Consider the following 26879-nt stretch of genomic DNA (forward strand, 5'->3'; position numbering starts at 1 on the left):
GTGTGTGTGTGTGTGGTGTGTGAGTTTGTTGTGTGTCTGTGTGGTGTTGTTGTGTGTGTGTTGTGGTGTGTGTGTGTGTCAGATCGGTGAGCAGGCTGTTGTGTGTGTGGTGTGTGTGTGTGTCAGATCAGGTGAGCAGGCTGTGTGTGTGTGTGTGGTGTTCAGATCAGGTGAGCAGGGCTGTGTGTGTGTGTCAGATCAGTGAGCAGGGCTGTGTGTGTGTGTGTGTGTGTGTGTGTGTGTGTGTGTGTGTCAGATCAGGTGAGCAGGGCTGTTGTGTGTGTGTCAGATTAGGTGAGCAGGGCTGTGTGTGTGTGTGTGTGTGTGTGTGTGTGTGTGTGTGTGTGTGTGTCAGATCAGGTGAGCAGGGCTGTGTGTGTGTGTCAGATTAGGTGGAGGGTGTGTGTGTGTGTGTGGTGTGTGTGTGTGTGTGTGTGTGTGTGTGTGTGTGTCAGATCAGTGAGCAGGGCTGTGTGTGTGGTGTGTGTGTGTGTGTGTGTGTGTGGTGTGTGTCAGATCAGGTGAGCAGGGCTGTAGTGTGTGTGTGTGTGTGTGTCAGATCAGGTGAGCAGGGCTGTGTGTGTGAGCAGATGTGTACAGTCAGTAGCATTGCTTGCTCCCTAGGGGGGTTTGGTCCATCACATGCAGACTGCACTGTGCATGTCCACATCATTCTCCCAGCTATTAAAAGCCATTAAGCCATGCAGAACAAGCCAGACTTTTATCTTTTATTAATTATCTTGAAACCCAAGCCCTGCCGTCTTTCCCTCTGCTATGTCTATGGAAAAACTATATCTATAGCTCAGTGCTGTGTGAGGACCAGTCGTACCGGACCATTATGTTTGGGAAGACACAAGTACACCATTAGTAAAAAGGACAGTAATCAGCCACACTAAATAGTCAGGCAGCGCTTAGATGTTAGTGTTCTGTCTGTCTTGGGTTTGTTCAGGTTGCATTCTACCAGTCTAACCTGGTATGTGAGTTGAAGAGAAGTCAACACCCAAATGCTTTTAAAAGAGAACAGAGAGAACTTTCATGTTTCTGTATTATGAGGAGGATGAGGAGGGAGGCACTCTCTTTTTCTCTCTGTCTGTTTTACATATTTATAGAGATGGAGCTCCACCTTATGTGTGGAGATGAAACTGCCATCATTCAGTACAATGGGGTGGGGATTACAAATGGTATGTGTGTGTGTGTGTAGCTCTGTGGACAAGAGGCCTGATTGTGTGTGGACTGCGCCATAGCTGCTTGTTGCGATGCTGTGTAGTGTGGTGGGTATGTGCTGTGGTAAGTTGGTGCAGGGCCTGGGTGGTGGGCCTGTGAATCCAGTGAGCGTCCATGTTAATGAAGGGATCTGGCGGAGGCTCTAGCAGGGCTCTGCTCTGGGCCGCAACAAACTCCTGCTTCCTGTCGGGTAGGCTCCCAAGGTGTTGCGCGCAGTTTTGTTCTTAAAGAAACACGCATACACATACTCTGGTACACACACACACTCACACACACTATCGGATGCATTGACATTCATACACTCACACATGCTCTGTACAACACACACACATCTGAGAATGGGGGGGCTGCTAATGGCTTCCAGTGGGAGAGGGGGAGAGCAGGGTTTTATCCCTTAAGTGTAGAAGACAATCAGACAGAATGGCCGGGGGCCAGCAGCAGGGCTGTGCGGTCCTCCTCTCCTGGCCAGGGGAGCAACTCCACACACATTAGGTATTCTGTGTCTACCTCTCCTGCAGACGGCTGCAGTGGAGCTGGGCCCAGGTGAGACCACTTGCTCTCTCTCTCCCTCTACCACTCTCTCTCCAGTGCTCTCTTTCTCTCCATCAATCTCTCTCTCTGCTGCGCTCTCTCTCTGGTTAGGTCTGCAGCGCTCTCTCATATAGCTCCCACACTTACTGTTAGATTGTTCATTATCCGATCTGCATAATATAGCAGCCTTTTATCTCTCTCCATCCTGTCTTTCTGTCTATGTCTAGCACTATAGCACCGTACTCTGCAGTGTGCTAACAGAAGGACAAGGCTGCAGACTGAGGCTGCCTTACCTGCAGTCTCTTTGTTAATGAAAGGCCCTCCCCTGGGTAGACAGGAGCACAGTTGTGTGTTTCTCTGCTAGTGTGTGTGTTTGGGGTTGTATGAACAGGCTGTGGTAGGTTCTTTGTCTGATAGGGGGGTCTGGGTGTGTGCCCTGAGGTCCCTTGCACCCTGTTTGCTTTGTGTGGAGGTGCACATGCACCATTCCTTGGAAAAATAGAAGCTCTCATTTAGAAAAAGCACAATTAGAACACAACGCCCCCCCATGGGTACATGGTCTTGTAGAGTAAATTCACGCTTGCTGTTTGTGATGTCGTCGAGAGTGACTCATTTGATCTCTACCCTCGCGCTATTCGCTGCTATGCTGAATTCTGTGTTGCCGACAGCAACGCTGCCATAGCTACATAATGTTGCAGCTTAACACTGCTTAACAGGGCCCAGAAATGCAAATAGCAGCACGCACTCCAACCACTACAGCAGCAATTAACAGAAGAGGAATTTCAATAATATAGAAATAAATTGTATCAAGGATTGGGTTTGTGTGTTTGTGTGTGCCCCATGGGGGATCTGTGTTTTTTTCTTTTCCTCCCTCCTCTTAAATAAAAGTTTAACGAGAGCAGGAGGGAGAGGAGCCAGCCCCTGCAATGTTGCTAAACACAATGTGCTCTCTTTGGGAGCTAGGAGCTCGTTAACCCATCTGTACCTGCCTCACATACTCAGCTTAACATTCAACATACAGGTGTTTAGAGCGGGGAGGGGACTGTTGTAGTGGAACAGTCTGGAAGGAACCTGGTAGGAAGTTCTCATCAGCCTATACCAATACTGGGTACACCCAATCTAGAACTTAGGTTATGGTTTGTGGAAATGGTCCCAGTTGGTGAAAGAGGGGCTAAAACACACCTCAGTGGTGAGTTTCTGGTTGTTGAGTTATAGGTATCAGTTTCCCATTTCTCTCACAGCCTCGATGTGTGTTTTGGCAAAGGCTGGTCAGTGTGCATAGGAAACCGATGGTATCCAAGGTAACCAATTGAAACATGCTGGAGTCATTAAACCACCCGTTCCTCTCACAGGGCTGTTTTACTGTAGGTTAATGATGTCACAGAGTTTCTGAGGGAATTTAAAATCAGGGGAGGGACCTACTGTATAAAGTAATCTGTATATACTTCCCTTGCCTTACATTCTCTCTCTGCCTCTGTCTAGCAGTCTCCCCCTCCGCTACTCTCCCACTCTCTCTACCTGCCGCTGGCTTCAGGGTTCACATGAACAGTGCTCGGTACTAGTGATACACCGATATGACATTTTTGGCCGATACCGATATCCAATATTTTCCTTGCCAAAAAAACGATACCGATAACCGATATTAAACATTTTAGCTGCCTTTTAAGCATTCTAGGACAGTTAAATAGTTAACACACACACACATGGATGCAGCGGTCTAGGGCACTGCATCTCAGTGCAAGAGGCGTCACCACAGTCCCTGGTTTGAATCCAGGCTGTATCACATCCGTCCGTGATTGGGAGTCCCATAGGGTGGCGCACAATTGGCCCAGTGTCGTCCGGGTTAGGGTTTGGCTGGGGTAGGCCTTCATTGTAATTAAGAATTTGTTCTTAGCTGACTTGCCTAGTTAAATAAAGGTTACACACACACACCACACTGACCAAAAAGTTATTTTGTTGGAATTTACGTATGTTCCCATTACCAGCAAAACATTATCAAAACCTTTTTATTTCACTTACTTGCTGTGCTGTTTTGTTGTTCATTTGCTCAGTCGTTTCATTCACAACCAGGATTTCTATGGAACGCTGTTTGGGTCTTTGTGTGTCAAAAAAGAAACACGTCAAACAACACTATCTGACTTGTCAAATAAGCTTGTTGACCAATCAGGACCTGAATATGACTGCACGTCACATAATAATTTAACGCGTTCATACATTTTTTACGTAGTTATATGACATTGATTACAGTATCACTCGTATTTTATATGTCACAGCGATTCATCGATACGTATGCTATGATGCTGGTAAAGTTGTCTCGTGCACCTACAGTGCTGGCCATAAAAAAAGCTACCTAGCTCATGGATGCAAACAATGTTCTTCCCCAAAAAGATAGTAAAACGACATAATCTGTTTCAGTAGCTATAGTTAGCTAGCTAACTATATAGCTAGGTGTCATCTAAAATAACCCTAATTTATAAGACAGTTCTTATTTGATTAATGGTGGTCAGACCCATCTATGTGAAGCTAGCCACAATAAGTATTAGCCACAATAGTGGACTTTGCGGTTAGCCTTCAAAATAAAAGTATGTCATTGACAGTGATGCAAATTAATACAAATAGTAGAATTATGCCATAATTTAATAGATCATGCTAAACGAGGTTGGAATGTTATATAAAATCAATGAAAGACAATAATTTGTTAATTTGACAAAAATCTGTTGAATTCACCCTGGATGTATTATACTTTAGAATTGCATTGGGGGCGGCAGGGTAGCCTAGTGGTTAGAGCGTTGGACTAGTAACCGAAAGGTTGCAAGTTCAAATCCCCGAGCTGACAAGGTACAAATCTGTCGTTCTGCCCCTGAACAGGCAGTTAACCCACTGTTCCTAGGCCGTCATTGAAAATTAGAATTTGTTCTTAACTGACTTGCCTAGTTAAATAAAGGTAAAATAAAAAAATACTTATTTCACTTACCTATAGATTGTGGATRAATGACATGGGGTATCAGTCTACTCCGTGACACCCAGATAACATTAGTGTCGTAGCTCTTATTGCGGGACTCTGTAACAACTGTGAATTGAGCCACATTTATTGTCAACCTATGTGTATTGAACACTATTCCCGAGGAAAACCAATAATGCGMGGATGTTTTGGAGTCTGATAACTCTGAGGACGTTGGGCAAAAAATATATTGAGTAGACTGATACCCCATTTCATTGATCCCCAATTCTTAGGTAAAATTGTACAGGTCAATATGCATGTCAATACACACAATAGGCTGACTGGGGGGGGTGATGTCACAGTCCTAGATAAGAACTACAACGCTAATATTTACGTAAACTCTTCACAGTTGTGTTCTGTGGGTGTCACCGAGTAGACTAATACCTTGTTTAACCTTGTTTAACCTTCAACCTTGTTTAACATTATCTAGTCTAAAAATGGCATTATTCCACTAATTGTAACCTTCTGCATCACTTTCAAAGAGGTACTTTTATTTTGAAGGCAAACCGCAAATTCCACTATTGTGCCTAATCCTTATTGTGGCTAGCTTCACAACACATAAGCTGGTGCCATKGAGCCTCACTAGCCAGATGAAGCTAGCTGGCTGCTTATAATGTTAGCTTTGGGCGACAGGGTTAAGTAGCTGGCTAGCTATTTATTTTCATAAACTGAAGTTCAATTTCAATAGGTGAACAACAAGTGGCTACCTAGCTCATACTTACTCACAAGGATTCCTAAATCATTGCTAAGAATAATGAAAATGACTGCAGTTTCTGCTGGTCATTGTTTTCAGGCTGGTTGTATTGGTGCTAGCTAGGTACCAAGCTAAAGCTAGCTAGCTACCCCAGAAGTTGCGGTCAAACAAATAATGCTTTATTACCAACGTGGTATTGTTGTCACGTTCTGACCTTKGTTTTTATGTCTTTATTTTAGTTGGTCAGGGCGTGAGTTGGGGTGGGCATTCTATGTTTTTCTATGTTTTGTTCTGTTGTTATATTTCTATGTGTTTGGCCTATTATGGTTCTCAATCAGAGGCAGGTGTCAGTCGTTGTCTCTGATTGGGAGCCATATTTAGGTAGCCTGTTTTCTATTGTGTTTTGTGGGTGGTTGTTTCCTGTGTTAGCGTTTGCACCATACGGGACTGTTTCGGTTGTTTGTTTGTACTTTTGTTAAGTGTTCTGTTGATTTATTAAATATCTCATTATGGACACTTACCACGCTGCACATTGGTCCGATCCTTGCTACTCCTCCTCAGACGAAGAGGAAATTCGTTACATTTGTAAACACATCGTTCATGGCCAGTGTTTGCTTGTTTGCWGACTTTTTTGTACAGCTTTGACAGTGCTACTGATAGTAGTGGTGSCGCTTAGCTTGCACGTGCAAATTCAGAACACACAACATTCTATAATAGAACTGTGTTATTTGACGTGTCAAATTACAAGCTTATTTAACGTGTGTTAGCAGTGATGCAGTTACGCCATTACTGTGTAATTCCGGTAGGGAAACAAATAGCGCACTTGGTAGTGTGTACTGGTGCTCGACCAGTCGGCGAAAGCCAACATCACCCACGACATAGAACGGTTGGTTGTCAAGGGCAATTAATTATTTTATCTTGGCGTTAATGGATTTCGCCTTAGTTGTCTCGCTGAACTGTTCTTACTCTTTCAAATAAATGCTCAACTTGTTGACTGCTCAATCCACACAGCAGATATTGTGGGCTAGGATAGGAATGCTGTGTTGCACATGTAGCTCWAAATTTTATGTGGCGTCATTACGTCATGTACCTACGTTATATAGGTATGCACGTCAGCTTGAAATTGGTTTTGCACATTGGCGTTAAACTAGACATCGGGCCGATACCGATGTTGGCAATTTTAGCTAATATCGGTCGATGCCGATATGTTCACCGATATATCGTGCATCCCTACTTGGTACACATGGGACGCAGACAGGAGGAAGTCTGGAAATGAAATAAATATATCCGCTCTGCTAGTGAAGACGAGCATTTCCCCACAGTTAAATCACGAATATGCTTTTATTACAATGGTGTTTTTATCTCTTTGTAATGACCGTTTTCTTTATCTTCCCCCTTCTTTTTCTGTCTGTTTCTCTTCCTTTGTTTGGCTGCCTGGTAATCGTGGTGTGAGGTCTGTCTCTATCCTCCACTGGCTCTTTTCAGAATGTGTTTCTGGGAGTATGGGGTTGGTATCGCCCAGGACCCATCGCTCCGGGAAACGTCTGTATCACGTCCTGTGGTCCACATCTGTGGGGCCAAGCCCCAGAACTGGCCTTACCCTGCACCCCTCCCTACCACTCTCTTACCCTGCCTCTCCATAGCAACAAGACTCAGTGTATGGCTGTTTGGTTGTATGATATCTTGTGTATGACTGTTTGGTTGTATGACAAGCTTGTAAAAATATGTTGGGTATTGAGTAGACTGATACCCCATTTAGTGTGAGTATCTGCATTGCCTCTGAACTCCACCCAATGACTGATTTATGCAATCTCTGTCACGCTCGTCGTGGGTGGAAGAAGAGGAGGACCAATGCGCAGCGTGGTAAGTGTCCATATTGTTTTAATACGAAACTGAACAAAAACAATAAAACGACAAACGAACAGTCCTGTACGGTGAAGCAAAACACAGAGCAGAAAATAATCACCCACAAAACACAATGAAAAACCGGCTACCCAAATAAGGCTCCCAATCAGAGACAACGACTGACACCTGCCTCTGATTGAGAACCATACTAGGCCAAACACATAGAAAATTACCTACAGAACAAAACATAGAAAAACAACATAGAATGCCCACCCCAACTCACGCCCTGACCAAACTAAAATAAAGACATAAAAAAGGAACTAAGGTCAGAACGTGACAATCTCAATAAGGTAAAAAAAATATTTAGTGAGAAATATTTCCAAGAAAGCCCAGACCGATCAATACATGTCTGTGTTATCTCCACAATCTAATTGAGGTTTTAAAGTGGTTAAGGATCCTGTCCGGTTCCCATCAGAGATGGATAGTTTTGCTGTATTACTCCCAGTACACTGTAGCTCTGTGTGGGAGGCTGGGGTCTGGTAGTGCTCCGAGCTTCACTGGTTTTAGCTTGGGAGCTGTGTGGAGAGTTGTGTGCGTGTACGGGGTTGTTGTGTGCTGTTGCCTGCAGGTTAACTGAGCACAGTAGTACTGGGTAGTTGTGTTTCTATAAAACACCATCCCACCTTCTCTCCTCTACCCTGCTTTGCTCTCCTCTCTGCCTGACTACACTCCACTATTTCCCCTCTAATGAAGCGCTAAATGGAAGATGAGTGGAGCCCTGATTGGGTGTAATTTAGCGGTTTTCTTCCTCCACTGGGAAAGCAGTGTCTTCAGGAATTAACAATTCCACTGCAGGCTAGACCTATTTAAAGAAGACCTCAGGTCAACTTTCTCTAGACTTCTACAGTCGTTGGTATTGGATGGCTTGACAAATGATATACTTTCTGAAAACACCTCGAGCTCAGTACCAGTTCTCTAGGAGGATCTAAGAGCAGGGTGGGCCCATACCACAGTCCTAATGGGACCATGATCCTGATCCAGCCCATAGTTTCCCACAAACATGCCTGAAGAGTTATCTCTCCTCAGAAACACCCAGACAGGTAACTCTCTAACCTAGGATGGAAAAATAGAAACATGGCCTCTGAGTCTCCTGTACTATGGGAATACTCCATTAATGGTGAAAAGGTACTACTGAAAGACACTGTCGAGAGAGTGAGCTGCCAAATGGCAGCGCTTCAGCTTGAACAGAGTCCTGGCTACCTCAGGGAAGAGAATGAGAAGTAGAGAGGATGGGAGCGATGGAGAGAGATGTTATGGAGCAGAGTTGACCCCGGTCTTCCCGGGGTTTGGAAGCCTGCTGAGTTTTAGCTCTAGGCCATCAGCAACAAGGTCAGTCCTCTCGGATATTTGGAGTCTGGACTGGGCCTTCTGGCCTATACACTGGTCCCAGCACTGGAGCTCTGGATCGCACTCATGAAATGAACATGGGATGGTTGTAGAAAGGAAAACTGAGACTGTTGCCCTTGGCTTTGTAGGGGAGTATGAAATACAGTGTTAACTGGTCTGGTGAGGAGTCCACTCTGACCACCTCTGAGGAGGAGGGAGGGAGGGAGGGAGGGAGGGAGGGAGGGAGGAAGTCCTCATTGTGTCCTGACTACTGTCATTTCCTGTTTGTGTGCCAGCGGAGCTTCCTTCCTCTGCAGTGCCCAGGAAAACCTTRATCACACYTCCCTGTTCTGATCTGGTTGTTGTTGTTACATACAGTATATTTCACTTCTGAAATTAGTACACAAAACAAAACACAGAGAGCGCATTTACAGGCACACAGTCACCTCAGGGTAGACAGACAGACAGGGGAGCTTTGATGTTTTCTCCCACCCAACCACCCAGCTAATGAATGATTTGAACACTTACTTTGATGTCTACCTTTGTGTTTTTAAGGCATGGTCATATGTGGAGTCAGATCAACCAAATATTAAAAGGATTTAATCCTATAGATACTGTATGTATTTCTAAGCATCCCCTCCCTCTCTCTCTCTCTCTCTCTCTAGCGGTGGAAGAAGGCGAGTCGTCAGAGTTTGCAGGGAACTGGGATTCATCGTCCGCCCAAACAGGTATCCTCTTTGTTATTGGAAGTGTGCAGGCAGGCAGCTGTCAGGTCCGCCACACGGATTAGATTCTATACTGTATGTCACATTCCAACTCTCCCACCATACAACCCACTGAATAGGAATCTATAATATCAATTCCACATGGCCCATAATGTTCTGCTGGGAGGGAGCGCAGGGAGAGGGGAATGAAAGAGGGAGGTATGGAGCGAGGGAGAGAAAGCTTTTCACAAGACTCAGGAGGCTGATGTCCAGACCTGGCAGGCAGGGCTCTGGCGCTCCACTGGTCTCACATCCTGTTTGAGGTTTTGGTGGTAAAGTAGTTGCACTGAATCAACGTCCCTGTCCTCCCTACTCCCAGCCTGCTCTCTCCAGCTATTCACATAGGGCCTACAGCGCAGCAGTAAGATGGGTTCATGATGGGCCCAAATAGCTTCATGGTGAATGCAATCAAGATCATTTTGTTCAATTTAATTTWAGGGTCCCTTTGGTTAAAGCATGGCGCCCACTTCAATGGTTTGACATGCAGTGCAGATCCACAGTAGCACCCTACATGGAGTCATTGGTATGGCTGTGTCAGGGACTACCTTGAGATAATGCCACAGATAAATGGTTCCATTTTACAGAACACTGTATGAGGATGGTGGCTGCTTTTGGTGATGGTGACATGTTGGCCCTACTCGACTCTGAATCAGCCTGCAGTGTAACATTATGGAGGGGAATAGTACTTGTCTTATTGTAGATGTTCTATATCTAAACGGTACTCTCTCTCTCTCTCTCTCTCTCTCTGCTCTCCCTCACTCTGTCAGTTCTTCTGGGAGGGGAAATGGAAAGTGAGGCCCTGGGGTGTGATGACGTGCCCCCCCCCCCAGACCCCAGCCCTATGCTAACCCCCCTCAGGGGGCAGGGGTTGTTGCTGCTGCGGGGGTGCTGACTGAGGTCCTGGGTGGCTGGAAAGTGCTTTATGTGTGAGATACAGCAGGAAGGGGAGTCCCAGTGCTCTCACTCTAGCTCTGCTCTCTTCCTCCCTGCTACTTCTCTTCACCTCTTCCCCACACACACACACGCTGTCTGTCTGTCTGTCTGTCTGTCTGTCTGTCTGTCTGTCTGTCTGTCTGTCTGTCCTGTCTGTCTGTCTGTCTGTCTGTCTGTCTGTCTGTCTGTCTGTCTTTTAAATTCAATTTAAGGGCTTTATTGACATGGGAAACACATGTTTACATTGCCAAAGCAAGTGAAATAGATAATAAACCCCCCAAAATAAAGCAAAATAAACCCCCAAAAATTCACAGTAAACATTACACTCACAAAAGTTCAAAAATAATAGACATTTCAATTTCCTTTCTCTCTCGTTCTCTCTCMTTTCTCTATCACTTCTCTCCTGTGTGTGTTTGTGCTCCTGTGTTCAGGCTCAGGGGGGCTGCTCGCCATTTCTTATTTAAAAAGATAAAACATCTTCCTTCCCTTTATTCCCTAGGAGATGATGTCGACAAGGACACTGGCGGGCTTTTCTTGGTATTAAATTCAAATATTTTCCCCCTTCTCTGGAAAATGTGTGTTGAGTTTGGAAAGAGCAGCAGGGGGAGGCTGAGGGGGAGACCCAGGGAAGAGCCAAACAGCCCCACCCCCCTGCCTGCGTACCCCTAAGGACATCCAAAGGTCCCTTTGGTCCGTCCCACAGGGGTATTGGCCGGAGGTGCCTGCCCCCCCTCCACATCCATCCCTCCACCCCAGCCTCCTTGAGAGAGAAAAACAACCCGTCCCTCTCTGGCCCAGAGGGGAGAAAAGCAGAAAATGCAGAAAACGAGCCAGGTCTGACACTGGAGGGAGGAAGGGGGTGGAGAGGAAAGCAGGGAGAGGATGAGTGAGATGGACTGAGAGAGAGGGAGGGAAAGGGGGACAGAGGGTGAGTTTTTGGAGAGGGATACAGACGTTTGTCATTTCTGTGGGTTGAGGAGAAGGAGGGGGGGCCGTTAGTGGTGATGTTTTTAATAAGTGCCACCGGAGCTGTGAAGTTCAGCCTTGTTTTGCAGGCTTCCTGTTGGAAAGCCAGTCCTGCCTCACTGCGTGTGCTTAGATTTCACAGACACACACACACACAGACACACACACACACACACGCACACACACACACAGATAGGAAACACCAGGGTTACGCACATTCTACTGGCTGTCTTCTAGGCTGAATTTAGTGAGGCAAAGGTTTCTCTACAACCTCCCCTTACATACACAATCAAACAAACACACTGCACCCTGTCCATGTGGACTGTGATTCAGGGTGGAAAAAGGTATCTCATATCCCTGAGCATAGGGCCGATAAGGGACTGTAATGGAGCTGAATTTGATTTTATTCTCCTTCAGCCATTGGCTGGGTGTTGCATKAGCGACACCAATGAGAAGGGCTGTTTTTCCCGGCCCTGCTATTACACCACAGAGTTTCTAAACCCAGCGGCGCAACATCGTGAGGCTTCTGGGAACGCTTGCAAAACAGACCAGGCCGGAGTTTGGGATTTGGGAAGTCATTGAGAGAAGTGAAAAGTTCCTACTTAGTTTTACATTTTCAAGAAATCTAAAGGCACAACCTAGATTCGTAGTTAAACATGTTATTACGCCAACCTCGTCAAAAACATACTTATATCGAAGGAGGGCCTTTGATTTGGCCTTTGATGAGCTCAGCTAGCCAACGTCGCCATGACATCACCTACAAGTGTGATCAGGGATTTTCTATTGGAGAAGCAGTTTTTGCCTATATTCATACTGTACTGTCTTTTGATTACACAATTGGGCTGTGGGTGTTGTCTGTGACCTCACTATTGAACCTCCACAGTATGGTGTCATCGCTACAGGAACAGTATGGTGTCATCGCTATAGGAACAGTATGGTGTCATCGCTACAAGAACACTATGGTGTATGGTGTTCATCGCTTACAAGAACAGTATGGTGTCATCGCTAAAGAACAGTATGGGTGTCATCCGCTACAAGAACACTATGGTATCATTCGCTACAAGAAACAGTATGGTGTCATCTGGCTAATAGGAACAGTATGGTGTCATCGCTACAAAGAACACCTATAGGTGTCATTGCTACAAGAACAGTATGGTGTCATCGCTATAGGAACAGTATGGTGTCATCGCTTACAAGAACATGTCATGTGTCATCGCTATAAGGAACAGTATGGTGTCATCGCTACAAGAACAGTATGGTGTCATCTGCTCAAGACACAGTATGTGTCACGCTATAGGAACAGTATGGTGTCATCGCTACAAGAACACTATGGTGTCATCGCTAAGAAACAGTATGGTGCCATCGCTACAAGAACAGTATGGTGTCATTGCTACAAGAACATATGGTGTCATACAAGAAACATGGTGTCATGCTACAGAGAACAGTATTATGAGTGTGCATCGCTACAAGAACACTATGGTGTCATCGCTACAAGAACATATGGTGTCATCGCTTAGGAAACAGTATGGTGTCATCGCTACAAGTAACAGTATGGTGTCATTGCTACAGAACAGTATGGTGTCATCGTACAGAACAGTATGGTGTCATCGCTACAGGAACAGGCATGGTGTCAATCGCTATTGAAACAGTATGGTGTCCATCCCTACAGGAACAGTATGGTGTCATCGCTACAGGAACAGCATGGTGTCATCGCTATTGGAACAGTATGGTGTCATCGCTACAGGAACAGTATGGTGTCATCGCTACAGGAACAGCATGGTGTCATCGCTATTGGAACAATATGGTGTCATCGCTACAGGAACCGTATGGTGTCATCGCTATAGGAACCGTATGGTGTCATCGCTATAGGAACACTATGGTGTTATCGCTATAGGAAAAGTATGATGTAAGGCAACGACAAGAAAACAGTTTTAATGTGTGAAGTAGAGGTACGTGTGTGTTTGTGTGTGTGTGTGTGTGTGTGAGCGCAAAGCCACAGGCTGGAACAGGTGATGGCATTGGTGAGCAGCTGTCAGGCTGTTTGTGTGATTTAATTTGCTCTCTTCCTTCCATGACGCCTCTTGGTTTTCATCATCCTCTCTGGGTGAAGGCGATGGTGTTGGGTGCTGTGCTCCCCTGCCTCCCTGCCTCTCTGGGGGGGGTGGGGGTTTGGGTAGAAACACAATCTGAGCCTGGTACACAGCCTCTGCTGGCTCCCTGGGGGGCACCCTTATTGTGAAAACACAGTTGCCAGAGGACAGTGGAGCTGTGGAGAGAGGCCTGCTTTAAATAGGTCCCCCTGTTTACTGGGAGAAGGAGAGGGCTCCCCAGAGAGACAGAGAGAGGCAATGCGGCCGCATCCAGCTGCACCTGCTCAGTGACCTTTTGTTAGTACCCATACTGTATGCACCTGACAGCGTACGTGAAGCCTATAGGCCTGTTCAGGAGGTTTACAGATCCACACAACATTGTACAAATTAACTTTTCTCACGCTGTAAAACCAGTAAACCTTCCACAACGATTAGAGGTCGCTTTTTAAAGTGCACAAGGTGTTACGTGTTTTCCTTTACGGTGAGAGTCACTTGCCTTGGGCACGCTGAATGTCCCTAACAAAAACATGTTGTTTTCACTCAGGAAATAGTCCTGACATTCTTTTTGAAAGAATTTACCAGGCAGAGTGAATACAATGGTATGCACCTCAAACTTAATTCAGAATATCCCATAATATCTATCTGTTATTGCCATCTATCCTCTGTAGCCTTCCTGACTCATGCTCTCAGTAAAGTGGAGCATTCCTACTGAATCTCCTCTCAAACATACTCCAGCTAGAGCTATTTGCAGCCAATCCATGTTATACTTCGCTTGGCTGCCTCCGGTTGGTTTGAAGGTGTGTGTGTATAAGTGTGTGTGCTGTAGAGAGTTGAAAGGCAGCCTTGTACTCTAGTTGTTTTTTATAAAAACACTGGACTGGTGGAACTTGGAGCTCGTATTTTTCCAGCTCCCAGGCTGCAGGCTGGGCAGGGATGGCAGTGTGGTGGTGTTCCGGCCATGTTTGGCTGACCCAGGGCCAGGTCTCCTGCAGATTTACGCCTCTCTCAGCGCGATCGTGTCCCAAACAGGCCTCCATCTTGGCTCTCAGCAACGCTCCAACATCTAGATCTGACTCAGGAGGGGGTTCTGTGCTAAAACCGCTAGGCCCATACAGTTTCTCGCTCGCTCTGGGTCACTGAGGACTCCATTAAAGTGACTGTGTATTCCCCTTCCGTTTGCTGTTTGCCTGTGTTCTCCCTCTGTGTATTACGGTACTTCCATTGCGTGCCCACTGTACTGTGTGAGTAATAGGATACTGCCTCCAGAGGTCAGGGCAGAGCAGAAGGCTGGGGCTGGATCTAGCCAGGGGGATCGTAACAAGTTTCACTTTAAATGTCAAAAATCAAAAGGCACAGTTGGTTTTGGTTCTGAGCAGGTTGAGTGGAGGGGAGGGAGCATCTATGAAAAATTACCAACCATTTGACTTATATTCTAGTTGGTATTTTTTCCAAAGTAGTGAGAATAGATTGCTTTATGTGCCCCCTAATTCACCCCCCTCATTGTAACTCTAGGATGGTGATAGCTGGACTCTGGTGGTGGAGTGAAAGAGATGGGGAGAGAAAATGAAGAAGACCGAAAGACACTCTTGGTCATTGCCGTTGCCTTTGTCTTGTGGTGTCTCCCCCGTCGCATGCCTGGCGGTGTCCATTAAGCCCACATCGCTCAGCACCTAATTATTTCCCAGATCTCATGTTGGAGCTTTGCACCGTTAAAACAGGGGGACAAAAAACATATCAACCTAACGAGCGGTAATTAGCGGGTCCCAGCAAGGCGGGGCTCTCCTCGGCAACACCACTGCTCTATGGATTCTGTTAATTCACTTCTCTTCATCTAATTACCKCACACAAACATGTCTGTTAGAGGGAGAGAGAGAGAGAGAGAGAGAGATGGGCATTATCTGCAAGCATTAGACACCATCCTCCCTCTCATAAACACACACACACACACAAAATATAGCTTTTTTTTTTCGCAAGTGTGTATTTGTGGATGTGTGCGTTTGGGTGCACGTTTTGTGAGTATCTTAATGTATCTTAATGTGTGTTTATAATATTACAATAATTTCATGGGTGCTTATATTTGTCCTATTTCACACATGTAGTGTGAAATGGAAATGTTTTTTGGGGTATCCCACTCTCCCTGAGACCCTCAGAGTGGGGTCACAGCCTGCGTCTGCCATTATCAACGGCTACCCTGGAAGAAGTGCCGTGCTCAAGGGCACATTGGCAGGTTTTTCACATTGTCAGCTCTGGGATTGGAACTAGAAACCATTTGGTTCCTGCCCACGCTGCTAACGTGTGTGTGTGTGTGTGTGTGTGTGTGTGTGTGTGGTGTGGTGTGTGTGTGTGTGTGTGTGTGTGTGTGTGTGTGTGTGTGTGTGTGTGTGTGTGTGTGTGTGTGTGTGTGTGTGTGTGTGTGTTTTCTGACTGTGCTTGTGAGTGTATGATAGTATGTGTTTTTTGTGAGGGAGTGTGCGTTTGTGTCTGTTTTGGTCGGCTCTTGGCGTGGGGACAGTCTGTGACTCAGAGATAATGGCACTCTGCAGAGTGGGGGACCGGAGCTCCAGCTGGCACAGGGAGACGTGACGTGTGCTGCTGGGACTGTTGCTGCCTGCCACACAGATCCTGCCTGTGTCCCTAACGTTCCCCCCCCCCCCCCCCACCTCTGGGAGCCCAGGCCCTCATTAGTGTTCCTACTCTGGACGGGAGACTGGGGAGGGGGTGCAGCTAGGAGTGGACTGTAAATTAGGTGGAAAATACATCTGCAAGCAAAAGTAGAGAGAGGGCAATAGAGACCGGAATAGAGAGAGGAATAGAGACCGGAATAGAGACCGGGATAGAGACCGGAATAGAGAGAGGAATAGAGACCGGAATAGAGAGAGGAATAGAGACCGGAATCGAGACCGGAATAGAGACCGGAATAGAGACAGGAATAGAGAGAGGAGTATTGAAGAAGGTAATGGGTTCAGCTGAAACTGTCTTCATGAGACCACCAATGAGTTATCCGGTAGGTGTTTTTATTGTTTTGAACCATGTTTGGTTCCAGGTAGAACCCTTTTGGGTTCCATGTAGAACCCTCTCTGGAAAGGGTTTCTACATGGAACCCAAAAAGGTTCTACCTTCCATGTAAAAAAGGGTTTTTACATGGAACCAGAAATGGTTTTTCAAAGGGCTATGCTATGGGGATAACCGAAGAACCCTTTTAGGTTCTAGATAGCACCTTTTTTTCTAAGAGTGTTATTGACCTCACACATGCATGCACTTTTTGTTTGCTACATGAAATCTAGGAACACTGCTGTTTATTAGTGGCAGAGGAAAACTGAACCTTAGCAGTGCTGTCGTTGCATAAAATATTGGCGGAGCGCTGTGCATATTTAGCTCTCCAACCTATCAGACAGGTAGGAAGAAAGTAGGCTTTCTGGGTGAGAAATATGGGCTCTAAGAATATACCTGGGGGCATAAAGAGGCCTTGTTCTTCTGAATGGCCCTTTAGAAATCATTCATTCCCTTGGACACCACTTCCAACGTAAGCCCTCATTTCATTTCGGTTTCCTCCCCTCAAATTGAATTATGTTTGAAAACACTCTCAAACGACTCTGCAGAGCCTTATTAGTAATGACCTCAGCACACATTACGGCACATCTAGTTCTTTGTGTGTACGTGTGTGGCTGTAAGCATGTGCATGCTGACTGTGGTTGGGTGATTTTGTAGTGTATTTTTTGTCTTTGCCTCTGAGGGCAGTGTTGCTGTATGGATGATAACGTTAGACTATAGCTGCTCTGTATATTCATGGTGCCAAAGTTTGTCTTCACGTCTGTGTTTGTAGTGTAGCTATAAACCCCTGCCATCCATTGTGACTCATATTCCAGTTGTGTGGTCTAAACCAGGTAGAGAAACCAGCTCTCTTTGTTTACGTCAACTGGTATGTCACCTCTTCTGAAAATGAATCTCCTCCAATCAGGACCATTATCCTGCAGCGACATACACACACATATGTACATCTACACACACACACCACCACCACCAAATTCCCCCACCTGCTCCCACAAGCCTCCCTCGCGTCTTCTCTCCTCCCTCCAGATAAATAGTGTGCTCTGCGTTTATCAGGGCCACTGCTTGAGCTGCAGTGGTTACAGCTGGGGCGCGCGCCACAGCCGTATCAATCTTCCCCAGTAGCAGGCACATCCAGGGAGGCCTAATGACGGAGGCAGCAGCACTGTGTAGCAGGCCTCTAAATGAAGTGTGCGCCGGACCCCTCCTGAGACCCCCTCCTCCCTCAGAGATTGGAAACACTTACTGGAGGGGAGGGGGGATGCTGCAGAGCGGGGGTGATGGGGGGCTGGGGAGGGCGTGCTGGATGACATGGGGCGCCCCCCTACACCAAACACCCTCCCAACCGTGCCAGGCACTCTCATCCTCTCCTCTTCCTCCTGCCGAGCCCCATCCATCTCCCTGAGCCCTGTGGAGTAGAGGGAAGGAGAAGGGGCAGAGCAAGGTCCCGTCTGGCTCCTCCCTCGTTGTCATGGTAGCAGGTTGTGCTGGCATGTACTGGAGTTGACAGTAGCCATACCTCTGGCATGAGGGCACCTGGGGGAATGAGGGTTTGTGTGTGTTTGTGTTTGTGTTTTTATTGTTTGATTGTGAAATCATTTGCGTGTGTTTGACTGCTAATATGAAATATTGTTTATTTAAGGTGCATGTCAATGAACATGTGGGTATGTTTATGTCTAGATGTGTAGTCTGTGTGTAAGGCGCCTGTGTCTTTGTAACAGCAGTGTAGGACTGTGTCCATGTAGCGGCAGTTAGGTGCTACTCTCCTCCCTGTCCAGACGGTGCTTTCACCACTGGACAGATGGCCGTAACCCTCCCTCCCCCTCCTCTCCCCCTAAACGCCCATCTATCCCTCCATCCACCCTCCACACCTCTCCCCGAGAGGACGAGTGTGGAATTGGATCCAGACCAGACCCCCACATCTCTCTCTCTCCCCAACACCACCTACCTAACACCTAGGCTGTGCTGTGGGGCTGCAGTTGGCTGGGGCCAGGCCTAACCCACCCATGGGTCAGAGCCCATTACCAGAAGCAGAGTGGCGGGCAGAGTGCTGGGCAGTGGGCACTGCCAAATTAGAGCTGATCAGAGCTGTGGAGCGCAGGAATGGCCTCCTCCTACTCTCCTCTGATTGCACAAGTCCACCATGATTAGAGAGGATGTGGAGCCTTAGGGAGCCAGCCAGCAAAACCACACTCACTCCCTCTTTCCCTTTACCTCTCTCCTCTTCTATACTCACGTTCCTCTCTTTCTTTCTCTCAATCCCTCTCTCGCTCTCTTTCCTTCCCTCCCTCTCCCCATCCCGTTCTCCCTCCCTCCTCAGTCTTCAGTGCAGTCCTTTTGGAACAGAGCGTTTAATGTGATGATYTGGTGTGAAAAGGGAGCCACAATGGTGGAGGAAGGATTGCGGAGGCAGATTTTACCACTGGTTCTCCTCAGTCCTCACTGTATGCCATGAGTGGCAGTGTGGGCACATAGGCTGTCATGAGCTTTGTCCCTCCAGAGTCCTGAGTCCTCGTACCTCCTTCAGATGCCACCTCACATAGACCCTCTATTAGAAAGCGCACACACAGATAATGTGAGCAAGGTCATCTTTAGTATGAGATGGACCTGAAATAATGTTTGTCCGGGTCAATTCCTGGTACAAATTGACTCAATCAAAAACTAATCTGATTCTATTACCTCAGATGGTTCTGCAGTAGATCAGTAGTTCCAGCTGTCTGTGTTCTATGCTGATACTCAGTGTCTCTCTCTCTGCGTTGTTGTCCTAGATGTCCCTGCTGTAGCAGACCGAGAGGCAGAGAGGAAGGAGCGGCGTGCAGCCCTGGAGGACGGCGACCATAGTGTCACCAGCCATGACGATCGCATTGGGGACGATGACCTGGACGATGAGTCCATCTTCACCTGCGATAACTGCCAGCAGGACTTTGAGTGTCTGGCCGAGCTGACTGACCACCGCACCAACCACTGCCCTGCAGGTAAGACATTATACAAACATTGAAATGAATCTACCACCCTGCATGGTAAGACATTATACACACATTGAAATAAGTCACCACCCTGCAGGTAAGACATTATACAAACATTGAAATAAGTCCACCACCCTGCGGGTAAGACATTATACACACATTGAAATAAATCCACCACCCTGCAGGTAAGACATTATACACACATTGAAATGAATCTACCACCCTGCAGGTAAGACATTATACAAACATTGAAATAAGTCACCACCCTGCGGGTAAGACATTATACACACATTGAAATAAATCCACCACCCTGCAGGTAAGACATTATACACACATTGAAATGAATCTACCACCCTGCAGGTAAGACATTATACAAACATTGAAATAAATCTACCACCCTGCAGGTAAGACATTATACACACATTGAAATGAATCTACCACCCTGCAGGTAAGACATTATACACACATTGAAATGAATCTACCACCCTGCAGGTAAGACATTATACACACATTGAAATGAATCTACCACCTGCAGGTAAGACATTATACAACACATTGAAATGAATCTACCACCCTGCAGGTAAGACATTATACACACATTGAAATAAATCTACCACCTGCAGGTAAGACATTATACAACACATTGAAATAAGTCCACCACCCTGCAGGTAAGACATTATAACACACATTGAAATGAATCTACCACCCTGCAGGTAAGACATTATACAAACATTGAAATAATCACCACCCTGCAGGTAAGACATTATTACACACATTGAAATGAATCTACCACCCTGCGGGTAAGACATATACAAACATTAAATAATCCACACCCTGCAGGTAAGACATTATACACACATGATGAATCTACACCTGGGGTAAGCATTAACATGAAATAAATCACCACCTGCAGGTAGAGATCCACAGGGTGGGCTACATCTATAAAACAGGTGGGTTACATCTACAAACCAGGGTGGGCTACATCTACAAACACCAGGTGGGCTACATCTATAAATACAGGGTGGTACATCTATCTAAACACAGGGTGGGCTACATCTACAAACACAGGGTGGGCTACATCTACAAACACAGGGTGGACTACATCTACAAACCAGGGTGGGCTACATCTACAAACACAGGGTGGGCTACATCTATAATACAGGGTGGGCACATCTATAAATACAGGGTGGGCTACATCTATAACACAGGGTGGCTACATCTATAAATACAGGGTGGGCTACATCTACAAATACAGGGTGGGCTACATCTACAAAACACAGGGTGGGCTACATCTATAAATACAGGGTGGGCTACATCTACAAATACAGGGGGGCTACATCTACAAATACAGGGTGGGCTACATCTACAAATCACAGGGTGGGCTACATCTATAATACAGGGTGGGCTACATCTACAAACACAGGGTGGGCTACATCTACAAACACAGGGTGGGCTACATCTACAACACAGGGTGGGTTAATCTACAAAACACAGGGTGTGGCTTACATCTATAAATACAGGGTGGGCTACATCTACAAACACAGGTGGGCTACATCTATAAACACAGGTGGGCTACATCTATAAATACAGGGTGGGCTACATCTACAAACACAGGGTGGGCTCATCTATAAATACAGGGTGGGCTACATCTACAAAACACAGGGTGGGCTTCATCTATAAACACAGGGTGGGCTACATCTATAAATACAGGGTGGCTACATCTACAAACACAGGGTGGGCTACATCTACAACACAGGGGGGGTACATCTACAAACACAGGGTGGGCTTACATCTATAAACACAGGGTGGGCTACATCTACAAACACAGGTGGGCTACATCTACAAACACAGGGTGGCTACATCTATAAACAGGGTGGGCTACATCTACAAACACAGGTGTGGCTACATCTACAAATACAGGGTGGGTTACATCTACAAACACAGGGTGGGCTACATCTATAAACACAGGGTGGTTACATCTACAACACAGGGTGGGCTACATCTACAACCACAGGGTGGGCTACATCTACAACACAGGGTGGGCTACATCTATAAACACGGGTGGGCTACATCTAGTAAACACCAGGTGGGCTACATCTACAACACAGGGTGGGTACTACATCTATAAACACGGGTGGGCTACATCTAGAAAACAGGTGGGTTACATCTACAAACACAGGGTGGGCTACATCTACAAACACAGGGTGGGCTACATCTATAAAACACAGGATGGGGTTACATCTACAAACACAGGGTGGGCTACATCTACAAACACAGGGTGGGCTACTTACAAACACAGGGTGGGCTTCATCTATAAACACAGGGTGGGCTACATCTATAAACACAGGGTGGGCTACATCTACAACACAGGGTGGGCTACATCTACAACAACAGGGTGGGCTTCATCTATAAAACAGGTGGGCTACATCTATAAACACAGGTGCTGGCACATCTACAACACAGGGGTGCATACAGGCTACAAACTACAGGGTGGGCTACATTCTAAAAACACAGGGTGGGTTACATCTACAAACACAGGGTGGGCTATCATCTACAACACAGGGTGGTAGGCTTACATGCTTATAACACCAGGTGGTTACATCTAACAAACACAGGGTGGCTACATCTACAAACATCAGGGTGGGCTTACATCTATACCCACATCAACAAAGGTGGGGCACATCTACAACACAGGGTGGGCTACATCTACAAACACAGGTGGGCTCATCTATAGAAACACAAGGGTGTGGGTACATCTACAAAACACAGGGTGGGCTACATCTACAAAACACAGGTGGGTACATCTAAAAAACACAGGGTGTGCTTACATCTAAATACAGGTGGGTACATCTACAAACACAGGGTGGCTACATCTATAAACACAAGGGTGGGCTACATCTATCAAATACAGGGTGGGCTACATCTACAAACACAGGGTGGGATACATCTACATAAACACAGGGTGGGCTACATCTACAGAAACCCACAGGTGTGGCTACATCTAAAAAACAGGGTGGGTTACATCTACAAACACAGGGTGGGCTACATCTACAAACACAGGGTGGGCTCATCTATAATACAACGGGTGGGCTACATCTACAAAACCAGGGTGGGCTACAATCTACAAACACAGGGTGGGCTACATCTATAAATACAGGGTGGCTACAACTACATAACACAGGTGGGCTACATCTACAAAACACAGGTGTGGTACATCTACAAACACAGGGTGGGCTACATCTATAAATAAAACAGGGTGGGCTTACAATCTACAAACACAGGGTGGGCTACATCTACAAACAGGGTGGTGCTACATCTACAAACACAGGGTGGGCTACAATCTACAAACACAGGGTGTGGTACATCTACAAACACAGGGTGGGCTACATCTATAAATACAGGGTGGCTACAACTACAACACAGGGTGGGCTACATCTACAAACACAGGGTGGTCTACATCTACAAACACAGGGTGGCTACATCTATAAATACAGGGTGGCTACACTACAAACACAGGTGGGCTACATCTACAAACACAGGGGGTGTTAACATCTAACACAAACACAGGGTGGCTACATCTATAAATACAGGGTGGGCTACAACTACAAACAACAGGTGGGTTACATCTACAAACACAGGTGGGGCTACATCTATAAATACAGGGTGGGCTACAATCTACAAACACAGGGTGGGTTACATCTACAAACACAGGGTGGGCTACATCAAAACACAGGGTGGGTACATCTACAAACACAGGGTGGGCTACATCTATAAATACAGGGTGGGCTACAATCTACAAACACAAGGGTGGGCTACATCTACAAACACACAGGGTGTGTACATCTACAAACACAGGGTGGGCTACATCATAAAACAGGTACACTACAAACACAGGGTGGGTTACATCTACAAACACAGGGTGTGTTACATCTACAAACACAGGGTGGGCTACATCTATAAATACAGGGTGGGCTACACAATACAAACACAGGCGTGGGCTACATCTACAAAACACAGGGTGGGCTACATCTACAAACAGCAGGGTGGCTACATCTACAAACACAGGGTGGGCTACATCTACAAACACAGGGTGGGCTACATCTAAAACACAGGTGGGCTACATCTACAAACACAGGTGGGCTACATTACAAACACAGGGTGGGCTACATCTATAAATACAGGGTGGGTTACATCTACAAACACAGGGTGGGCTACATCTATACATACAGGGTGGGTTACATCTATAAAACAACAGGGTGTGCTACAATCTACAAACACAGGGTGGGCTACATCTATAAACACAGGGTGGCTACATCTACAAACACAGGGTGGCTACATCTACAAATACAGGGTGGGTACATCTACAACACAGGGTGGGCTACATCTACAAACACAAGGGTGTGCTACATCTACAAACACAGGGTGGGCTACATCTATAAATACAGGGTGGCTTCATCTATAAATCACAGGGTGGGGCTACATCTATAAATACAGGGTGGGCTACATCTACAAACACAGGTGTGGTTACATCTACAAACACAGTGGTGTGCTACATCTACAACACAGGGTGGGCTACATCTATAAAACAGGGTGGGTTACATCTATAAAACAGGGTGGGCTACATCTACAAAAACAGGGTGGGCTACATCTACAAACACAGGTGGGTTACATCTACAAACACAGGGTGTGCTACATCTACAACACAGGGTGGGCTACATCTATAAACACAGGGTGGGTTACAATCTACAAACACAGGCGTTGGGCTACCAACTACAAAAACACAGGGTGGGCTACATCTATAAATACAGGGTGGGTTACATCTACAAACACAGGGTGGGCTACATCTACAAACACAGGGTGGGCTACATCTATAAATACAGGGTGGGTTACATCTACAAACACAGGGTGGGCTACATCTACAAACGCAGGGTGTGCTACATCTACAAACGCAGGGTGTGCTACATCTACAAACGCAGGGTGTGCTACATCTACAAACGCAGGGTGTGCTACATCTATAAATACAGGGTGTTTTGTGTATTCCGTAACAGTGACTGGCACGCTGTGTCAAGGACGTTGCACAGGGAAAAGGGGATACCTAGTCAGTTCAACCTAAATGTATCTTCTGCATTTAACCCAACCCCTCTGAATCAGAGCGGTGCGGGGGCTGCCTTAATTGACATCCAAATCGTTGGCGCTTCGGGGGCAGTTTTTAGGGGTTAACTTCTTGATCAAGGGCAGAACGGCATATTTTTCCACCTTGCCGGCTCGGGCATTCATACCAGCAACATTGTGGTTCCTGGCCCAACGCTCTTAACCGATAGGCTCGGTTTGGCTGCCAAATGTGGCACAACGAGTTAAATAACCTTTACAACAGTGTTGTACGCAGACAGATTATCCAAAGTAAGTTAGGTACACATACTATGATTTATTTTATTATATATTTATTATTATATAATATTATTATATTTTATATATATTTTAATTGCAGTGGTGGCAATGATTTTGCCGTGGCGATGCACCACAGCTAAATGAATGCAGCGGAAACACTGCTCCCATCACAGGTAGCTAGACGCCTGCAGTTTTCAGAATAAGAAGGTGTGTGTATATGTAAACATTACCATGGTAGATGGAATATAAATCCAACCTGTGTCTGTGTCCTGAGATGACTGTCTGACTGGGTTGAGGTTGTTTTAGTATGTATATCCAGTCTTACCTTTTGGACCCGTCTCAGTTTCATTCCATTAAAACATTTCCAGTACTCTGAAGTCTGAGACTAAACGACTGTGATATGTGACCACGTTTATATTGATTTCACTTAAAGTCCAGCCACATGATTGGTTCTAAGTGGCTAAGGGCCGCCCCCACCTCTCCGGACTCCTATTGCTGTTGGCTGTAGTCATACGCCACTAACGCCAGTGTTGTTATTGTTCCTAAGGGACAGACTTGTTTAAAGCTAACACAGGGCACACACGCACACAATAGGCGTTATTAGGAGCAGTGTAATTAATGAAAGGCTCAAAGGCGCCCTGCAGGGGCATCTGTTTCCTAGCAGATTAATCAAGGCCTGCTCCTTAACGAGTGCAAAAACGATCGACAGAGCCACTCAAGCTCCTAACACAACAGCCCTTAGCGTGTGCTTTTTGTGTGTGTGTATGTGTGTGTGTGTGTGGATGTGTTTAAGTCCCCACAAGAATAGCAAACAAACGAAATTTGACRAACTTGGGACATTTTGTTGGTCCCAACAAGGTCAAATGCTATTTCAAGGGGATTTAGGGTTAAGGTTAGAATTAGGGTTAGAAATAGGTTTTAGGTTATGTTTTCAGGTTAGGTTGGGTTCGGGGTTAGGGAAAATAGGATTTTGAATGGGACGGAATTCTGTGTCCCCACAAGGTTAGTTATACGAGAGAGAGTGTGTGGATGTGGGTGTGTGTGTGTGTGTGTGTGTGTGTGTGGTGTGTGTGTGTGTGTGTGTGTGTGTGTGTGTGCGTGTGCGTGTGCGTGTGTGCGTGTGCGTGTGCGTGTGCGTGTGCGTGTGCGTGTGCGTGTGCGTGTGCGTGTGCGTGTGCTGGTTGCGGTGTGTGTGTGTTGTAATGGGGGAGGGGGAGTCAGGTGTGGGGCTAGGGGCTTGTCAGGCAGGGAGAGGGAGCATTGCCTGAACTGTAACACAGTGGAGAGGAGGGAAGGTGTATGACTATAAGTGACCAAGGGGCCTTGCGACATTAGATACTGTGGCATTTACAGTGGTGTCTACTCTAATGCTGATAGACAGAGGATGACCCAGAAGATGCGTCTCACACTGAATGAGTTTCCACTTGACGACTCCCTCCTCCCTCCCTCCCGCTCCTCCCCCACTCCTCCATCATCCCTGCCCTCCCGTCCCTCCCTCCCTCCGGCGTCCCCTCTCCTCCCTCCATCCCTCTGGCCTGTCAGATTGAAGGCTGGGAGATGTGATTTCAGCTCAGTCGAGGGAGAACTACATGTTGCTGAGCTGAGAAAGAGTGGAGGAAAAGAAACAAATGAAATGAAATGATAAAACATACAGTCCTCAGGGAGTGAGTGGTGGAGATTGCAGAATAATCCCAGGCTTGGACTGGGGGGATGGCATTTCCCCCTGGACCTCAGCTTTATTATTATTATTGAAAAGAACAGTAAATTAAAAAACATTCACTGACGAATCCTTTTAAGTTCACTGTGGCACCCCTGGGAACCTGCCTTGTGGGGGACTGTGGCGCAGGATGCTGCCTCCCTCTATCTGTTGGGGATGAACACAGGCCACCACTGTGTGTGTGCGTGTGTGTGCTCCAACATGCTCACTTGATTAGGGAACAACAGAATCGGAGGCCATCTTGGTATGGGTGGTAGTCAGAGCTGGGAGGCCATCTTGGTATGGGTGGTAGTCAGAGCTGGGAGGCCATCTTGGTATGGGTGGTA

At 46.5% G+C, this 26879-nt stretch overlaps 1 protein-coding gene across 2 annotated transcripts in view; it reads left to right on the forward strand.

Annotated features, from left to right (window-relative positions):
• Positions 1-26879, forward strand: part of LOC111952511 (zinc finger protein 423) — a 171886-nt gene that overhangs the window by 15638 nt on the left and 129369 nt on the right. For both annotated transcript variants that reach the window (XM_023971242.2, XM_023971243.2), the window contains exons 2-3: positions 9347-9409; positions 19251-19457. In XM_023971242.2, coding sequence (XP_023827010.1) covers positions 9347-9409; positions 19251-19457 — 270 coding nt within the window. The remainder of the gene's footprint in view (positions 1-9346; positions 9410-19250; positions 19458-26879) is intronic.

This window comes from Salvelinus sp. IW2-2015, linkage group LG26 (assembly GCF_002910315.2).
Source record: "Salvelinus sp. IW2-2015 linkage group LG26, ASM291031v2, whole genome shotgun sequence".
NCBI classification, from domain to species: domain Eukaryota; kingdom Metazoa; phylum Chordata; class Actinopteri; order Salmoniformes; family Salmonidae; genus Salvelinus; species Salvelinus sp. IW2-2015.